We start from the raw sequence: 17,610 nt of genomic DNA, 5'->3' as shown, positions 1-17,610 counted from the left end.
CCCCAAACGAGCCGTAAACCCGCCCGTAGCCAATCCCCGTCTCCCGTGTCACTGAACCCCGCCCCCCGCATCACCTAACCCCGCCCCCCACATCATCCCTGACGTCACCCCCGCCCCTGAAAGGCTTCTATTGGTCCAATTTGGACCAATAGAAGCCCCGGAAAAGCTTCTATTGGACGAATAGAAGCCCCGGAAAAGCTTCTATTGGACCGAATTGGACCAATAGAAGCCCCGGAAAAAACCGCCGAATTTGCACAGCGGCGACGGGAAAACCGCCCAAAAAACCGCGGCCGGCGAAATTTTCCCCCCGCCGCTGGCGAAAAACCGCCCAATTGGGCGGTAAAACCGCCCACCTGGCAACACTGACCGGGTGCAGTATGTTTGTTTCTTTTTTTGCACCTTTTGCTCCTTTTTACAGTTTGTAAGGAGGTTGGAGGGTCTAAGCAGCTCAGGAGGAGGTATGGGGCCAGACTACATTCCCCACAAGGCCCTGAGAGAAGGGATCGGGGTGGTAGGTCCCAAAACCCGGTATGGCCCCCACGTGGAAGGGAGGGGGAAAAGGACTGGAAAGAGCAGCTGCTATGGCAGGCGAGGGCCAGAAGGAGGAGAAGGGATGACAAAGCTCAATCCCCTTGGGTTAGATATCAGCACAAGATTCCTTCCACCTGGGAGGGGGAGGAGGACTCCAACCAACAGCCTAGCAGAGAAGCAGAGTTAATGGAGTGCTTGGAGGTAGGAGAGGCTGGAGAGACCAACACACCAGGTTTGGAGGAGCCAGTTGACATGGACTGTAATTGTACTTTGGGGCAGAGTTGCAGGGACTGAAGGCGGTGGGTGGTCACAGGAGTCAATTAGCTGTGTTGTGGGCGGTGTACTGCCATTCTGCAACCACCCAAGCGGAAAGAAATTGATTTGCATATACTGCCTCCATTGTGTGCAAATCTCTTTCATGCATATTCATTGTGGATATGGCAAGGGGGGTAGTCCAGGACCGACTTTGGGAAACGCTGCTTTAAGATACATTCTTTACACCCTGCATAGATAGCATTACAATAATCAAATTGGGTCAAAACAAGAGATTAGACAAGTAATCTTAAAATATCAATTGAAAAAGTGCCAGAGCTGATGGTGGGAAGTGGGGCTGGTGGTTGTGAGGCAGGGACAGTGCTGGGCAGACTTATACGGTCTGTGCCCTGAAAATGACAAATTCAAATCAAGAGGTAAGGTATACACAAAAAGTAGCACATATGAGTTTATCTTGTTGGGCAGACTGGATGGACCGTGCAGGTCTTTTTCTGCCGTTATCTACTATATTACTATGAAAAAAAAGTCCTAATGCTCTTCAGCTTCCAAAGTAATTTATCAAGTTAAGTGCCATTGAATATACCTGGTTAGCCCCAGACAAGCAATTTAAATGGTCAGGATCTTCTCTTGGCTGTTTAAATTGCTTTGAATATTGACCCCTAAGTTTACGATCCTTGAATTAAAATCATGGAGCAGGTGGTGTGAGTCCTTTTTGTCCACACCACCTGCTCCATAGAGATCAGCATGCCAATCATTTTTGTTAATATAGTTGTGTCTTGTGTTTCAAAAAGTTAAGAATTGGTGTATTACAGTATGTGAAGAGACCATTTTAAGCCAACTTTTCTTAAGTAATACCTCAGGCATGTTAGAAGCTGGTTTTGTGTTAAATGTATTTAGTGCTGGTATTTCAGTGATGGATTTCAGGCATCTGTTCTCCTCTTCCAGGGAAAGTCTCTTATCAAAGAGGCTCTGTAAATCTGCCTGTCTGTTGCAGGAAGATGAAGCAGCTAATTTGGAATTGGTTTTCTCCTGCTGTCTAACTCTTCTTTTACCTTATTGCAGGGATGAGTAAGGTGATGATGGATAACTTGAGAACCCTGAGTGTGCAGCAGTTAGAGGACCTGCAGGAGAGCAATGAGGAACAAGACCATCTCATTCAGGAGTCCCGTGAGGTATATATTGAACATAAGAGAGTGAGGAAGACGGAAAAGAAGGAAAGTTCAGGGAGAGACAGAAGTTTGAATGATATGCACTGAGTTACAAATACGTTCATATGTACTGGGTCACACACTCTTCTTCTCTCTCATTCTTGTCTTATAAACTATAAAATTATATTGCTTGGCACATTTCGATCACCATCAACCTCATTTCCTAACACACAGCTTTCCACTTCAGGCTATTATTGAAATTCAATTCAATTTGGGGCTTATTTATCGTTAATATCCGCTGTTTAGGGTTCAGTGTGGTTTACATCATTAGTGGAACAACAGTTACAGTTTTATAAGTAGGCTAATGGATGAATACATTCTTATTGGATAGATACGATGTTATAGAGCATTATACGGTGTGATTATAATCTGTGTTAAATTTGTTATTTATAAGGTCTGTTTGGGGATCGGTGCTCGTGAGTATTACATAGCAGTCTTTGGGAAGAAGAAGGTTTTTAGCTTCTTTCGGAAGTTGAGGTAGTTATTCTTTGTTCTGATAGCCAGAGATAGTGAGTTCCATAATGTGATCCTTGCCGCTGAGGAGAGCGAATTAAAAGTCTTCTGAGATCGGATTTCCTTGTGAAACGGTGGGGCTAGGATCAGTTGTTCTTTTAGTGTGTTGGAGTGAACAATGCAAATAGATGAGATGTTGATCAGGAGTGCAGAAGTAGCACCTTGAAAAATCTGAAAGACTAGGCAGGCAACCTTAAACTTAGTTCTTTCAGTGTGCCCTACTGTTTGCGAAGGGTCAAGAGAATGAAAGAGTATGTGTGGACCACGGTAAAAGGAATCTGTATATGATAGGGATTGACTCTCGGCTCTGGACCATGGATTGACAAACCCCTAGAGGAGGCTGGGCGTCCAGGGGCTCCCTAATTGGGCAGGATGTTTTGATGGCTTTTTAATTGACCAGAAGCATTGAAGGGTGATTTAGCACTTCGTATTTTATCTTGGAACGTTTCGGGCATATCCTCGCCGGTGAAGCGCTCCAAGATTTTGACGCAATTAAAACACCACCGAGCATCTATTGCATGCCTTCAGGAAACTAAGCTGTCGGACACAGAACACATGGGTAGAGAATTGTTGTTTCTCTTCCTCGGGTGACAAACGTAGCGGGGTAGCTGTTCTACTGAAAAAAGGGCTACAATGTCAGTCCAAATTAGTGTACAAAGACAATGAGGGTAGGATTGTATTAATTCATATTAACTACCAAGGCCAGAAATTCTATCTTTGTGCAGTCTATGCCCCCAATGCATATTCACACCACTTTTTTCACTCACTTGTGACCTTGGGACATAAATACTCTGATGCCCCCTGGATCTGGGCAGGAGATTTTAACCAGGTAATGGATCCGATGACAAATCGCTCATCCCCAAGGGCCTGTCCGGTGGTAGGGAGAGGAAGAGGGCTCCCCTACTTATGCACATCCTTACACTTAGTGGACCCATGGCGCCTGTTAAACCCTGCAGTAAGAGACTACACACATCAATCTAAGGCCCACCAATCCTGATCCCGAATAGATTATATTCTACTATCACAGACATGGTTCTTTCGGGTACAGCAAACTACTATAGGACCTTTAGCGGTCTCTGATCACTCACCAATATGGATAGACCTTGCAGTAGATGGGGGAGGTCGCTTGTCTCTTGCTTGGAGATTCCCTTCTTACTTGAGGCAGGATAACAAGTTTCTAGAGCACTTGAAATCCCGATGGGAATTTTATGGGGAAACAAACGGCAGACTCATGCTCTTCCCCTATACTTTTCTGGGAAGCTTCTAAGGCTGTACTTTGGGGAGAGGAGATAGCTTACATGAGTGCAAGGGCAAAACGCTTGTCAGCAAGAATAGTGAAGCTAGAAAAGGACTACCGGGTAGCAAAAAAAGCATATATCCTGACTCCATCCACTGCAAATCGTGAGAACATATCAGCAGCCTAGTTGCCTTGAACGCATTTATACATGAAAAAGCTAAATTACGTCTATTAGCACGTAGACAAGATTTCCAAAGATTTGGCAATAAAACCGGGAAATTATTAGCCCACGTGACTCGTTCATGGTCACCTCGTCAATTTATCCCTACAATCACTACAAAGCAGGGGCTCTGCGTTTCCAACCAAGAAGGAATAATATCTTCATTTCACTCCTATTTTACAAATTCTCGGCAGAACAGTGAGACCCAGGTCCCTCAGTTCGGGACTACTTAGAGGATGCGGGTTTGCCGTGTCTCCCCCCCCGGTGGTCCGAACTCATCTATCGCAACCCTTAAGAGTCAACAAAATCCAAAAAGTAATTAAATCACTTCCACTGGGATCCGCTCCAGAACCAGATGGCTTCTCACACGAGTATTACAAAATGTTAGAGTTACACATTTGTGGACCCTCATAGCTCAGTGGTGGAGCGAGGTATTTTCTCTCTAGGGGAGAATGAGGCTCTAGTTACACTTATTCCAAAACCAGGTAAACCACTAGACAAAGTTGAGTCCTACCGACTGATTTCATTATTAAATGTAGATTTAAAAATATTAGCACGAGTATTGGCCGACCGCTTGGCTCTACACATCCCCACGTTAGTGGGAGACCACCAGATAGGGTTTGTTAGGCGATGGCACGCTGTTTTAAACGTTTGAAAGGTGCTTCTCTCCATCGCCCACTGTCAATCCACCAAAGAACAACTTTTACTGGTCAGTCTAGATGCAGAAAAAGCCTTCGATAAGGTCCACTGGGACTATTTGTTACTACTACTACTTAGCATTTCTATAGCGCTGCCAGGGTTACGCAGCGCTGTACAAGTTTATCATGGGGAAGGACAGTCCCTGCTCAAGAGAGCTTACAAAGGTTACAAACTATGTAGTCAGTGTAGGTAGCATGAATGGGGAGGGTGATTAGGCGCCAAAAGCAAGGGAGAAGAGATGGGCTTTGAGTAAGGACTTGAAAATGGGGAGGGAGGGCGCATGGCGTATGGGCTCTGGAAGTCTGTTCCAGGCATAAGGTGATGTGAGGCAGAAGGGGCGGAGTCAGGAGTTAGCGGTGGTAGAGAAGAGTACGGATAGGAGTGATTTGTCCTGAGAGCGGAGGTTACGGGTGGGAACATATGGGGAGAGGAGGGTAGAGAGGTAATGGGGGGCTGCAGATTGGGTGCACTTGAAGGTCAATAGGAGAAGCTTGAACTGTATACGGTAGTGGATCGGGAGCCAGTGAAGCGACTTGAGGAGAGGGGTGATATGAGAGTATCGGTTCACTCCGAGATTGCGGGCTGAAGAGACGGGAAGGATGAGGGCGTTGTCAACAGAGACGGAAAGTGAGGGAAGAGGAGAAGAGGGTTTGGGTGGAAAGACAAGGAGTTCAGTCTTTGCCATGTTCAGTTTCAGATGCCGGTTGGACATCCAGGCAGCGATGTCAGAGAGGCAGGCCGAAACTTTCGCCTGAGTTTCGACTGTGACTGGGTGTCATCAGCATAGAGATGGTACTGGAAACCATGTGATGAGATCAGCGAGCCCAGGGAAGAGGTGTAGATCGAGAAAAGAAGTGGTCCAAGGACAGATCCTTGAGGAACCCCAACAGAGAGCGGGATGGGGGTGGAAGAAGAGCCATTAGAAAATACTCTGAAGGTGCGTTGGGAAAGATACGAAGAGAACCAGGAGAGGACGGGGCCCTGGAACCCGAATGAGGACAGTGTGTCAAGAAGTAAATTATGATTGACGGTGTCAAAGGCGGCAGATAGGTCAAGGAGGATGAGGATGGAATAGTGACCTTTGGATTTGGCAAGGAACAGGTCATTGCAGACTTTAGAGAGTGCTGTTTCTGTCGCGTGAAGTGGGTGAAAGCCGGATTGAAGCGGATTGAGGACGGCCTGAGAGGAGAGGAAATCAAGGCAGCGGCTATGGACAGCGCATTCGAGTAATTTGGAGAGGAAGGGTAGAAGAGAGATGGGGCGGTAGTTGGCGGGACAGGTGGGGTCAAGTGAAGGTTTTTTGAGAAGTGGTGTGACTACAGCGTGCTTGAAGGTGTCAGGGACAGTAGCAGTGGAGAGAGAGAGGTTGAGGATGTGACAGATTGAGGGGATAACTGTAGGAGAGATGTTGTTAAGCAGATTGGTGGGAATGGGATCAGAGGAACAGGTGGTGCACTTAGAGGAAGAAAGAAGGCGAGCAGTTTCCTCCTTGGTGATCTCAGGGAAGGAGGAGAAGGAGGCCAGGTTAGGTTGGTTGAGGGAGTGGGTTAAGAAGTCACAGGGAGGAGAAGGCTTGGAAGTGAATTCAAGGTTTATCTTCTGCACTTTATCGCGGAAGTAGTCAGCTAGTGTTTGAGGAGAGAGTGAGGGGGGGTGGGAGCGGAGGGCACTTTAAGTAGGGAGTTGAGGGTGGTGAAGAGGCGACGAGGGTTGGAGCTAAGAGAATTGGTTAAGTGAGAGTAATATTCCTGTTTGGCAAGGAATAGGGAGGACTGGAAGGAGGATAGCACGAATTTGAAATGGGTGAAGTCTGACAAGGTGCGAGATTTCCTCCAGAGTCGTTCAGCAGATCGGGTGCAGGAGCGAAGGTAACGGATGCAAGGGGTTAACCAGGGCTGAGGATTAATGCGCTTAGTGGGGCGAGAGACGGATGGTGCTAGGGTATCCAGAGCAGTGGAGAGAATTTCATTGTAGGTAGAGACAGCCATGTCGACGGATTCAGAAGACGAGATGGAAGGGAAGAGATTGGAGATGTGAGAGGATAGGGTAGGGGGGTCGACGGCTTGGAGATTCCTGAAGGCAGTGGTTATAGTTGGGCGAGGTTGAGGGGGAGGGTGATTAGGTGATGATCTGAGATTGGAAGGACTGAGATGCAGAAGTTGGAAGGTGAGCAGGAAGAGAAGAGAACAAGGTCGAGACAATGGCCATTACGGTGAGTAGGGGTGGTAGAGCATAGTCGGAGGTTAAAGGAGGATGTCAGGGTGAGGAATTTAGAAGCATAGGAGTTGGATGGGTTGTCAACGTGAATATTAAAATCACCAAGAATGAGGGATGGGGATGAGGGCTCAAGAAAGACGGTGAGCCAAGCGTCGAAGTCAGTAAGGATTGAAGAGAGGGGCTTATCAGGGGGGCGGTAGATGACTGCAACTCTGAGTGGTGTCGGGTAGAATAGCCGGATGGCATGAGTTTCGAAGGATGAGAAGCAGTGAGACTGTGGCAGGAGGAGGGGTTGGAAACTGCAGGAGGGTGAGAGAAGAAACCAAACGCCTCCACCGCGTGCATCTGGGCGGGGAGTGTGGGAGAAAAGATATCCTCCATGGCATAGGGCTGCGATTGAGGCAGTGTCTTTAGGGGTTATCCAAGTTTCAGTTAAAGCGAGCAGTTGAAGGGAATGGGAGATGAATAAATCGTGGGTGAAGGAGAGTTTGTTGCATACTGAGTGGGCATTCCATAGGGCACATGAGAAGGGGAGGGAAGCGGGGGGGAGAAGGGGAATAGAGATGAGATTGGAGGCATTCTGGGATCGGTTACGTGGATATGGAGAGGAGAGGTGAGGGGGACCTGGATTGGGATTGATGTCACCTGCAGAAAGTAGGAGAAGGAGTAAGAGAGTGCGGAGGAGGGTGGGGGAGGAGGGTCGACGAAGATGACGAAGACGGGATGTGTTAAGGAGGAATGGGGATGGGTTAATGGTGGGGAGGAAGTGTAGAAGGTTGAGAGCTAGGAATGATGAGGGGGCAGGTGAGCTGGGGAGGGGGTGGGGGGTGGGGGGAGGTAGGGTAGGGGAGTAATGAGCAGGACGGGAGGGGACAAGGGTGGGTGATGAGTTCCTGAGGTAGACAGTGGAAGGGGAGGGGGAAGAGGTTAGGAAGGGACAGGGCGATGAAGAGAATGTGTATAGGGGCCATATATAGGGCTAAGGTGGATGCGGATAGATGTGAAGTGGCTAAGGTGAGAGGAGTAGAGGAGGAAGGCAGGAAGACTAGGACTGGGACAGCAGGCAACAGCTAAGGCATAGGGAGTGATAGTGTCTAGAAGAATGCAATCAGCAGTTGAGATAGAGTAAGGAATTCAGTCAACTGTTAAAGCAGGTATTCAATATGCATCAGAAGGTAACAACTTGAAGATTTAAACATTAGCATTAAAGCAGTTCAATCAATAATTAAGTAGATTACAGTGAGATGCAGCTAAGCCTAAATGCTAAATGCAGTTCAATCAACAATTAAAGTGGATTACAGTGAGATGCAGCTAAGCCTAAATGCTAGCAATATTGCAGATTGTAAAGCAGCAATTAATAAAGCAAATAGAGTGAGGATTTGCAGTGAGGTGCAGTTTAAGCCTCAAAGTCTACAATATTGCAGAATTTAAATAGCAAGTAGATAGTAGAATTTCAACATGATACAGAGCAGTAGGATTTTAGGTAGCGACTTGAGTCAATGAAACAGATGACTGGGACAGGCAGGGATAAGCTGGAGCCGACGGACTGGGACAAGCCGGAGCAGGTAGCTGGAACAAGCTGGATCCGACGGACTGGGACAAGCCGGAGCAGGTAGCTGGAACAAGCTGGATCCGACGGACTGGGACAAGCCGGAGCAGGTAGCTGGAACAAGCAGGAACAAGTAGGGAGAGGCTGGATCAGGTGGACAGGAACAAGCTGGATCAGGCGGGCTGGTACTGCGGAAGCAGAAGGACTGGAGCAACAGGGGGAAGCTGAGCAGGCGGGCTGGAGGAAGCTGGAGCAGATGTCTGGCACAACAGGGAGGAGCTGGATCAGGCGGACTGGAAGAGGCAGGTGCGGATGGATTGGGACGAGCTGGATGAGCTGGGTCAGGGGGGCTGGAACAGGCTGGAGCGGATGGCTGGAACAAACAGGGAGAAGCTGGATTCGACGGACTACGGCTGTAACAAGCAGGGAGAAGCTGGATCCGACGGACTGCAGTAAGCTGGAGCAGGTAGTAGGCCAACGGACTGCGGCTGGGCGAGCTGGGCGGCAGGACTGGAGCGAGCTGGATCAGGTGGGCTGGAACAAGATGGGGCAGAGGAGAGCTGGGCAGCAGGGCTGAAACACTCTGGAACAAGCTGGATCAGGTGGGCTGGGACAGAGGAGAGCTGAGCTGCAGGACTGGAGCAAGCTGGAACCAGCTGGAGTAGAGGGGAGCCGAGCGGCAGGACCGGAACACGCAGGAAAAGACGGACTGGAACGATCTGGAGCAGGGCCTGCCGATGAAGAGCCCCTCTGAATGGCCAGAAGCAAACCAGTGAAGGCACCAACCAAGCCACTGGAATCCAAACGATCTGTGGCAGTAAACTTCAATCACTAGTCCTGGCAGTCAAGGGAGATCCGCTCCACCGTGCTAGCTTGCCGTCTGGAGCTAGATGAGTGGTGCTGGCCGGCGATGGAGTCTCCCGGTCAGGCGCTTCAGGCGCCGCCACGCGGGCAGCTCACGTCCGCGTGGTCGGGTTGAAGGGACTGGGGCGCCAAGCCGAGGCGGGCCACACGAGCCATCGGTAGGTTCCACAGCAACGCAGGTCTCCGGCTCTGACTCCTGTCCGGTTGGACCGGGCAGGGGCAGGCGTGCAATGCAAGCGATGTGAACGGCCGACTAGGAAGGGAGATCAGCGTCTCCCGGGCAGAAGCGGTCTGGTGATCCAGGTTCTTATCCAGGTCTTATCTTATGTGGGGTTGGAAGGCTGGTTTTTTCAAGCCATAAAATCTTTATATAATAACCGATCAGCCCGTCTCTTAGTAAATGGATATAAATCCCCCGCCTTTGCAGTTCATCAAGACACGAGACAGGGCTGTCCACTCTCGCCTCTCTTATTTCTGATTTATTTAGAGCCCCTACTGTGCACAATACTAGTAGATCCCGATATATCTGGGGTTTCCCTCCCGGGACAATCATTAAAAGTACTTGCCTTTGCAGATGATCTATTTCTTACACTTACTCAACCACAAAAAGCTTTACCCCAACTGTTATCAGTTCTTGATGAATTTAGTTTCTTCTCAGGGCTCTCCTTGAACTATCAAAAATCAGTAGCCCTTCCAGTTCAGCCAGAAGTGAAAGAGATGTGGGAAGGCCCCTTTCCACTAAAATGGGAACACAAAGCAGTAAAATATTTAGGTATTTATATCCCCTCGATTCTAATGCAACTCTCTACCATAAATCTAGAGGCCCTGAAGGTCCAGATAGGGGAGGTTTTACAGGGATGGCAGGGATTACCTCTATCGTTATTGGGACGAATAGCTTTGTACAATATGGTTCTTTTCCCTAAATGGATTTACATATTTCAAAGAATTCCCCTTAGGTTATATAGATGAAAGGTGGCTGCACAAGAAACTGTCAAGTTTTCTATGGCAAGGAAAGAGAGCTCGCGTCCCTCTCTCGAGAGCCATGTTACCATGTGTCAAGGGGGGATTTGACATTTTTCACATTTCAGGCCCTACATCTCGAGGTTTGAAGGCTTTCCTAAAAAGATCTATGCTAATGGCAAAAAAAAAGTGATTCTTCAACTGTGGCTCGATCACAATGGCCCCACAATATCTCAGTGGCGCTCATCTATGATACATCTCTGTTCTCTAGAGCGGTCAGGAATCTCCGACTTAGCTTCCAAGAAAGGAGATCTATTTTGTACAACCTGGGCTCCTTTCTGGGACTCACTCACTCCAACGGCACACAGTAAGATTTTGAACTCTTAACTGGACAGAAAATTAGACTGGACAGGGGGAGGGGGAGGGAGGATTGGGTACGGGGTGGGGGGGTAGAAGGTTTATTGGGTGGAAACACAAAATTTTCATGACTGTAGTAGTGCTTGAATTTGTATGTATGGATATTATCTCTCTGATTGATATCATTTCGTATGTTTTCTGTGTATCCTGTTATTTTTCTCAATAAACAAGATTTTTAAAAAAAAATAAAACTTAGTTTTTTCAGCTATTGGTAGCCAGTGTAGTTTTGTAAGGTAAGGTGAGACACTGGTGTATCTGTTCAGTTTGAAGATTAGTCTTGCTGCTGTGTTCTTTATGATCTGTAGGTTTTTTAAAATATTTGCTCCTAATACCAAGAAATAGGGCATTGCAGTAGTCTAGGTGTGGTTGGATAAGCATTTGTACCAGTATCACAACGGCTTTATGAGTAAAGAATGACCCAATTAGTCTCATTTTAAACATTGTTTTCTTCCATAGTTGATTCATATGGCATGTGAATGATAGGGATGAATCAAGGATGACTCCAAGCACTCTTGCTTCTGATTCAGCTTGGAAGGTGATAATATTGGGGAGTGTTATTGAAGATGAGACCTCGGTTCCTTGATTCCGGAACCAGAGAATTTTAGTCTTTTGGGTATTCAAGGCTGGATAGTGTTCATCCCAATAGTTGCCGATCAGGTAGGATCTTTGTGTGAGGATGTCAGAGGTAGAAGGAACATGATATCATCTGCGTACGATAGTAGTTGTTCTCTTGATACCAGGTGAATAGAGCTAAGGGAAGACATTAAGTTGAACAGGATGGGAGTGAATGGGGACCCTTGGGAACCCTGCATTTCAGAATTCAGTATTTGGAAAGGCTTTTGTTTTGTTTTACTGAGTAGCTTCTGTTTGAGAGGAATTCGTTGAACCATTTGAGGACTTAGCAAGTATTTCCAATCTGATTCAGACAGTCTAGTAGTTTTACGTGATCCACTGCGTCGAAGGCTGTTGAGGTGTCGAACTGAAGTAGAAGCACCTGATCCCCCTTGCCTAGGTATTGCTTTTATTATTCACTTATATTTTTAATATCATTTTTTTTTTTGCTTACCTGGGGAAAGGGACTTTCTCCGAGGACAAGCAGGCTGCTTGTTCTCACTGATGGGTGACGTCCACGGCAGCCCCTCCAATCGGAAACTTCACTAGCAAAGTCCTTTGCTAGCCCTCGCGCGCCCGCGCGCACCGCGCATGCGCGGCCGTCTTCCCGCCCGAAACCGGCTCGAGCCGGCCAGTCTTCTTTTGTCCGCACTCGGTACGGTCGTGTTTTCGCCGTGTCGAGCCCCGGAAAGTCGACCTCGCGCGTCCAATTTGTTTTGAGCGTGTCTTTTTCCTTCGGGAAAGCTTTGTCTTAGTCGGGAAGTGCTCCGGAAACCCCCCGCCGGGTTTCGTGTAAATCCTCCCCGTACTTCCAGCTTTTTGCCCCGGTAAGTTTTCTTTCGTCGTCGGGGTAGGCCTCTTTTCGGCCTCGGTCGAGATTTTTTCTCCCTCTAAATTTTGGTGCTTCAAATTTCGCCATTTCGGCTTTTGATTTCGCCGGCGTGATTTTTCCGCCCATGACATCGAAGCCTTCCAGCGGCTTCAAGAAGTGCACCCAGTGCGCCCGGGTTATCTCGCTCACTGATCGACACTCGTCGTGTCTTCAGTGTCTGGGGGCCGAGCACCGCCCTCAGAACTGCAGTCTGTGTTCCCTGCTTCAAAGGCGGACTCAGGTAGCGAGACTAGCCCAGTGGAACGTGTTGTTCTCGGGCTCTTCGTCGGCATCGGCACCGGGATCTTCGAGTGCATCGACGTCGTCAGCGTCCAGACCATCTTTCTCGGCCGCCCCTGCATCGAGTGCATCGAGGCATCGGGCCTCTGCATCGGCGCCGAGACATCGGATAGCTGCATCGACGTCGGTGGTACCAGGACCTCGTCTGCGGATGTCGTCGGACGGTGGTGCATCGGGTGGAGTGCAGGTGAGGGCTGTCCATTCCCCTGCTGGTGGCGGTGAGCCCTCGGGTGGGTCTCCTCCTACCCTGAGGGCTCCTGCGGTACAGCCCCCCCGAGATCGACCTTCTTCAGTCTCGGCCCCGAGGAAGCGACGGATGGATTCGACGTCCTCCTCGTCGGTGCCGGGGAGCTCCGGTGACATGCTTCGGAAGAAATCGAAGAAGCATCGACACCGGTCTCCTCCCCGTGTCGGCACCGAGAGCTCTGGGTCGCCGAGGGATTCGGCACCCAGCAGGCATCGGCACCGAGAGGACCGCTCACCCTCTGTTCAGGAGGTGTCGATGCGCTCCGCTCTGGACAGCCCGGAACAGCCTCCACGCCCGGAACAGGTACTGACGTCAACGCCTGCATCGACCTCTCAGCCTTTCTCTGCAGCCACTCTAAACGAGAGCCTCCGGGCCGTTCTCCCAGAGATTCTGGGAGAGCTGTTGCGCCCTACCCCTCCGGTACCGGCGGTGCTTGCGCCACCGGTACCGTCGAACGTGGCGCCGGCTGGCCCATCGCCCAGGTTGAGGTCCCCGACGTCGGTACCGCGTGCGGTGCCGACCGCGGCCACCTCCCAGGAAGGCTCCCCGACTACGTCGGCGGAGGGAGCTTCGCCGATGCGGGCGAGGGAGTCTACCTCTCGACGCCCCCATCGTGGACGGGGTTCCACGGAGTCGAGCAGGGCGAGGTTGCAGACACAGGTCCGTGAACTTGTGTCTGACACCGAGGGTGAGGCCTTGTGGGAGGAAGAGGAAGATCCCAGATATTTCTCTGACGAGGAGTCTGAGGGTCTTCCGTCTGATCCCACTCCCTCTCCTGAGAGACAGCTTTCTCCTCCCGAGAGTCTGTCTTTTGCCTCCTTTGTCCGGGAGATGTCTACGGCCATCCCCTTCCCGGTGGTTGTGGAGGACGAGCCCAGGGCTGAAATGTTTGAGCTCCTGGACTATCCTTCTCCACCTAAGGAAGCGTCCACTGTTCCCTTGCACCATGTCCTGAAGAAGACATTGCTTGCGAACTGGACCAAGCCGTTAACTAATCCCCACATTCCCAAGAAGATCGAGTCCCAGTACCGGATCCATGGGGACCCAGAGCTGATGCGCACTCAGTTGCCTCATGACTCTGGAGTTGTGGATTTGGCCCTAAAGAAGGCTAAGAGTTCTAGGGAACATGCTTCGGCGCCCCCGGGCAAGGACGCTAGAACCTTAGACTCCTTTGGGAGGAAGGCCTACCATTCCTCTATGCTCGTGTCCAAGATCCAGTCTTACCAGCTCTACACGAGCATACACATGCGGAACAATGTGCGGCAGTTGGCGGGCTTGGTTGATGCTCTTCCCCCTGAGCAAGCCAAGCCTTTTCAGGAGGTGGTCAGGCAGCTGAAGGCGTGCAGAAAATTCCTGGCCAGAGGAGTTTATGACACTTTTGATGTTGCGTCCAGGGCCGCTGCTCAAGGTGTGGTGATGCGCAGGCTCTCATGGCTGCGTGCCGCCGACCTGGAGAATAGAATCCAGCAGCGGATTGCGGACTCGCCTTGCCGTGCGGATAACATTTTTGGCGAAAAAGTCGAACAGGTGGTAGAGTCTCTCCACCAGCGGGACACCGCATTCGACAAGTTCGCCCGCCGGCAGCCTTCAGCTTCTACCTCTACAGGTAGACGATTTTTCGGGGGAAGGAAGACTGTTCCCTATACTTCTGGCAAGCGTAGGTACAATCCTCCTTCCCGACAGCCTGCGGCCCAGGCTAAGCCCCAGCGCGCTCGCTCTCGTCAGCAGCGTGCGACTCAGCAAGGCCCCGCGGCTCCCCAGCAAAAGCAAGGGGCGAGCTTTTGACTGGCTCCAGCAGAGCATAGCCGACATCCAAGTGTCAGTGCCGGGCGACCTGCCTGTCGGAGGGAGGTTGAAAGCTTTTCACCAAAGGTGGCCTCTCATAACCTCCGATCAGTGGGTTCTCCAAATAGTCCGGCAAGGATACACCCTCAATTTGGCCTCAAAACCTCCAAATTGTCCACCGGGAGCTCAGTCTTACAGCTTCCAGCACAAGCAGGTACTTGCAGAGGAACTCTCCGCCCTTCTCAGCGCCAATGCGGTCGAGCCCGTGCCATCCGGGCAAGAAGGGCTGGGATTCTATTCCAGGTACTTCCTTGTGGAAAAGAAAACAGGGGGGATGCGTCCCATCCTAGACCTAAGGGCCCTGAACAAATATCTCGTAAAAGAAAAGTTCAGGATGCTTTCCCTGGGCACCCTTCTCCCCATGATTCAGCAAAACGATTGGCTATGCTCTCTGGACTTGAAGGATGCCTACACACACATCCCGATACTGCCAGCTCACAGACAGTATCTGCGATTTCAGCTGGGCACACGCCACTTCCAGTACTGTGTGCTACCCTTTGGGCTCGCCTCTGCGCCCAGGGTGTTCACAAAGTGCCTAGCTGTGGTAGCAGCGGCGCTTCGCAGGCTGGGGGTGCACGTGTTCCCATATCTCGACGATTGGCTGGTGAAGAACACATCCGAGGCAGGAGCCCTGCAGTCCATGCAGATGACTATTCGCCTCCTGGAGCTACTGGGGTTTGTGATAAATTACCCAAAGTCCCATCTTCTCCCAGTGCAGAAACTCGAATTCATCGGAGCCCTGCTGGATTCTCGGACGGCTCGCGCCTATCTCCCAGAGGCGAGGGCCAACAACTTGTTGTCCCTCGTCTCGCGGGTGCGAGCGTCCCAGCAGATCACAGCTCGGCAGATGTTGAGATTGCTGGGCCACATGGCCTCCACAGTTCATGTGACTCCCATGGCCCGCCTTCACATGAGATCTGCTCAATGGACCCTAGCCTCCCAGTGGTATCAGGCCGCCGGGGGTCTAGAGGACGTGATCCACCTGTCCACGAGTTTTCTCGAATCCCTGTATTGGTGGACGATTTGCTCCAATTTGACTCTGGGACGTCCCTTCCAAATTCCTCAGCCACAAAAAGTGCTGACCACGGATGCGTCTCTCCTGGGATGGGGAGCTCATGTCGATGGGCTTCACACCCAAGGAAGGTGGTCCCTCCAAGAAAGCGATCTACAGATCAATCTTCTGGAGTTGCGAGCGATCTGGAACGCTCTGAAGGCTTTCAGAGATCGGCTGTCCCACCAAATTATCCAAATTCAGACAGACAATCAGGTTGCCATGTACTATGTCAACAAGCAGGGGGGCACCGGATCTCGCCCCCTGTGTCAGGAAGCCGTCAGCATGTGGCTCTGGGCTCGCCGTCAAGGCATGGTGCTCCAAGCCACATATCTGGCAGGCGTAAACAACAGTCTGGCCGACAGGTTGAGCAGGATTATGCAACCTCACGAGTGGTCGCTCAATTCCCGTGTGGTGCGACAGATCTTCCAGGCGTGGGGCACCCCCCTGGTGGATCTCTTCGCATCTCAAGTGAACCACAAGGTCCCTCAGTTCTGTTCCAGGCTTCAGGCCCACGGCAGACTGGCGTCGGATGCCTTCCTCCTGGATTGGGGGGAAGGTCTGCTGTATGCTTATCCTCCCATTCCTCTGGTGGGGAAGACTTTGTTGAAACTCAAGCAAGACCGAGGCACCATGATTCTGATTGCTCCCTTTTGGCCGCGTCAGATCTGGTTCCCTCTTCTTCTGGAGTTATCCTCCGAAGAACCGTGGAGATTGGAGTGTTTTCCGACCCTCATCACGCAGGACGAAGGGGCTCTTCTGCATCCCAACCTCCAGTCCCTGGCTCTCACGGCCTGGATGTTGAGGGCGTAGACTTTGCCTCTTTGGGTCTGCCAGAGGGTGTCTCCCGCATCTTGCTTGCTTCCAGGAAAGACTCCACTAAGAGAAGTTACTTCTTTCATTGGAGGAGGTTTGCCGTCTGGTGTGACAGCAAGGCCCTAGAACCTCGCTCTTGTCCTACACAGACCCTGCTTGAATACCTTCTGCACTTGTCTGAGTCTGGTCTGAAGACCAACTCCGTAAGGGTTCACCTTAGTGCAATCAGTGCATACCATTACCAAGTGGAAGGTAAGCCGATCTCAGGACAGCCTTTAGTTGTTCGCTTCATGAGAGGTTTGCTTTTGTCAAAGCCCCCTGTCAAGCCTCCTACAGTGTCATGGGATCTCAATGTCGTTCTCACCCAGCTGATGAAACCTCCTTTCGAGCCACTGAATTCCTGCCATCCGAAGTACTTGACCTGGAAGGTCATTTTCTTGGTGGCAGTTACTTCGGCTCGTAGAGTCAGTGAGCTTCAGGCCCTGGTAGCCCAGGCCCCTTACACCAAATTTCATCACAACAGAGTAGTCCTCCGCACTCACCCTAAGTTTCTGCCAAAGGTCGTGTCGGAGTTCCATCTGAACCAGTCAATTGTCTTGCCAACATTCTTTCCCCGTCCTCATTCCTGCCCTGCTGAACGTCAGCTGCACACATTGGACTGCAAGAGAGCATTGGCCTTCTACCTGGAGCGGACACAGCCCCACAGACAGTCCGCCCAATTGTTTGTTTCTTTTGATCCCAATAGGAGGGGAGTGGCTGTAGGGAAACGCACCATATCCAATTGGCTAGCAGATTGCATTTCCTTCACTTACGCCCAGGCGGGGCTGGCTCTTGAGGGTCATGTCACGGCTCATAATGTTAGAGCCATGGCTGCGTCGGTAGCCCACTTGAAGTCAGCCTCCATTGAAGAAATTTGCAAAGCTGCGACGTGGTCATCTGTCCACACATTCACATCTCATTACTGCCTGCAGCAGGATACCCGACGCGACAGTCGGTTCGGGCAGTCAGTTCTTCAGAACCTGTTTGGGCTTTAGGATCCAACTCCACCCCCCGAGGGCCCTGTTTGTTCTGTTCCAGGCTACACTCTCAGTTAGTTGGTAAATTTTTTAGGTCAATCTCAGTTATGTCCTCGCCGTTGCGAGGCCCAATTGACCATGGTTGTTGTTTTGAGTGAGCCTGG

General features: G+C 50.6%; 1 protein-coding gene across 5 annotated transcripts in view; it reads left to right on the top strand.

Moving 5' to 3' along the window:
* Positions 1-17,610, top strand: part of VPS37C (VPS37C subunit of ESCRT-I) — a 50,556-nt gene that overhangs the window by 15,322 nt on the left and 17,624 nt on the right. For all 5 annotated transcript variants that reach the window (XM_030222345.1, XM_030222334.1, XM_030222324.1 and 2 more), the window contains exon 3: positions 1,867-1,976. In XM_030222345.1, the coding sequence (XP_030078205.1) occupies positions 1,869-1,976 (108 nt within the window). In that variant the 5' untranslated portion in view covers positions 1,867-1,868. The remainder of the gene's footprint in view (positions 1-1,866; positions 1,977-17,610) is intronic.

This window comes from Microcaecilia unicolor, chromosome 1 (assembly GCF_901765095.1).
Source record: "Microcaecilia unicolor chromosome 1, aMicUni1.1, whole genome shotgun sequence".
Taxonomy (NCBI): domain Eukaryota; kingdom Metazoa; phylum Chordata; class Amphibia; order Gymnophiona; family Siphonopidae; genus Microcaecilia; species Microcaecilia unicolor.
This window is presented reverse-complemented; position numbering and strand designations above follow the sequence as displayed.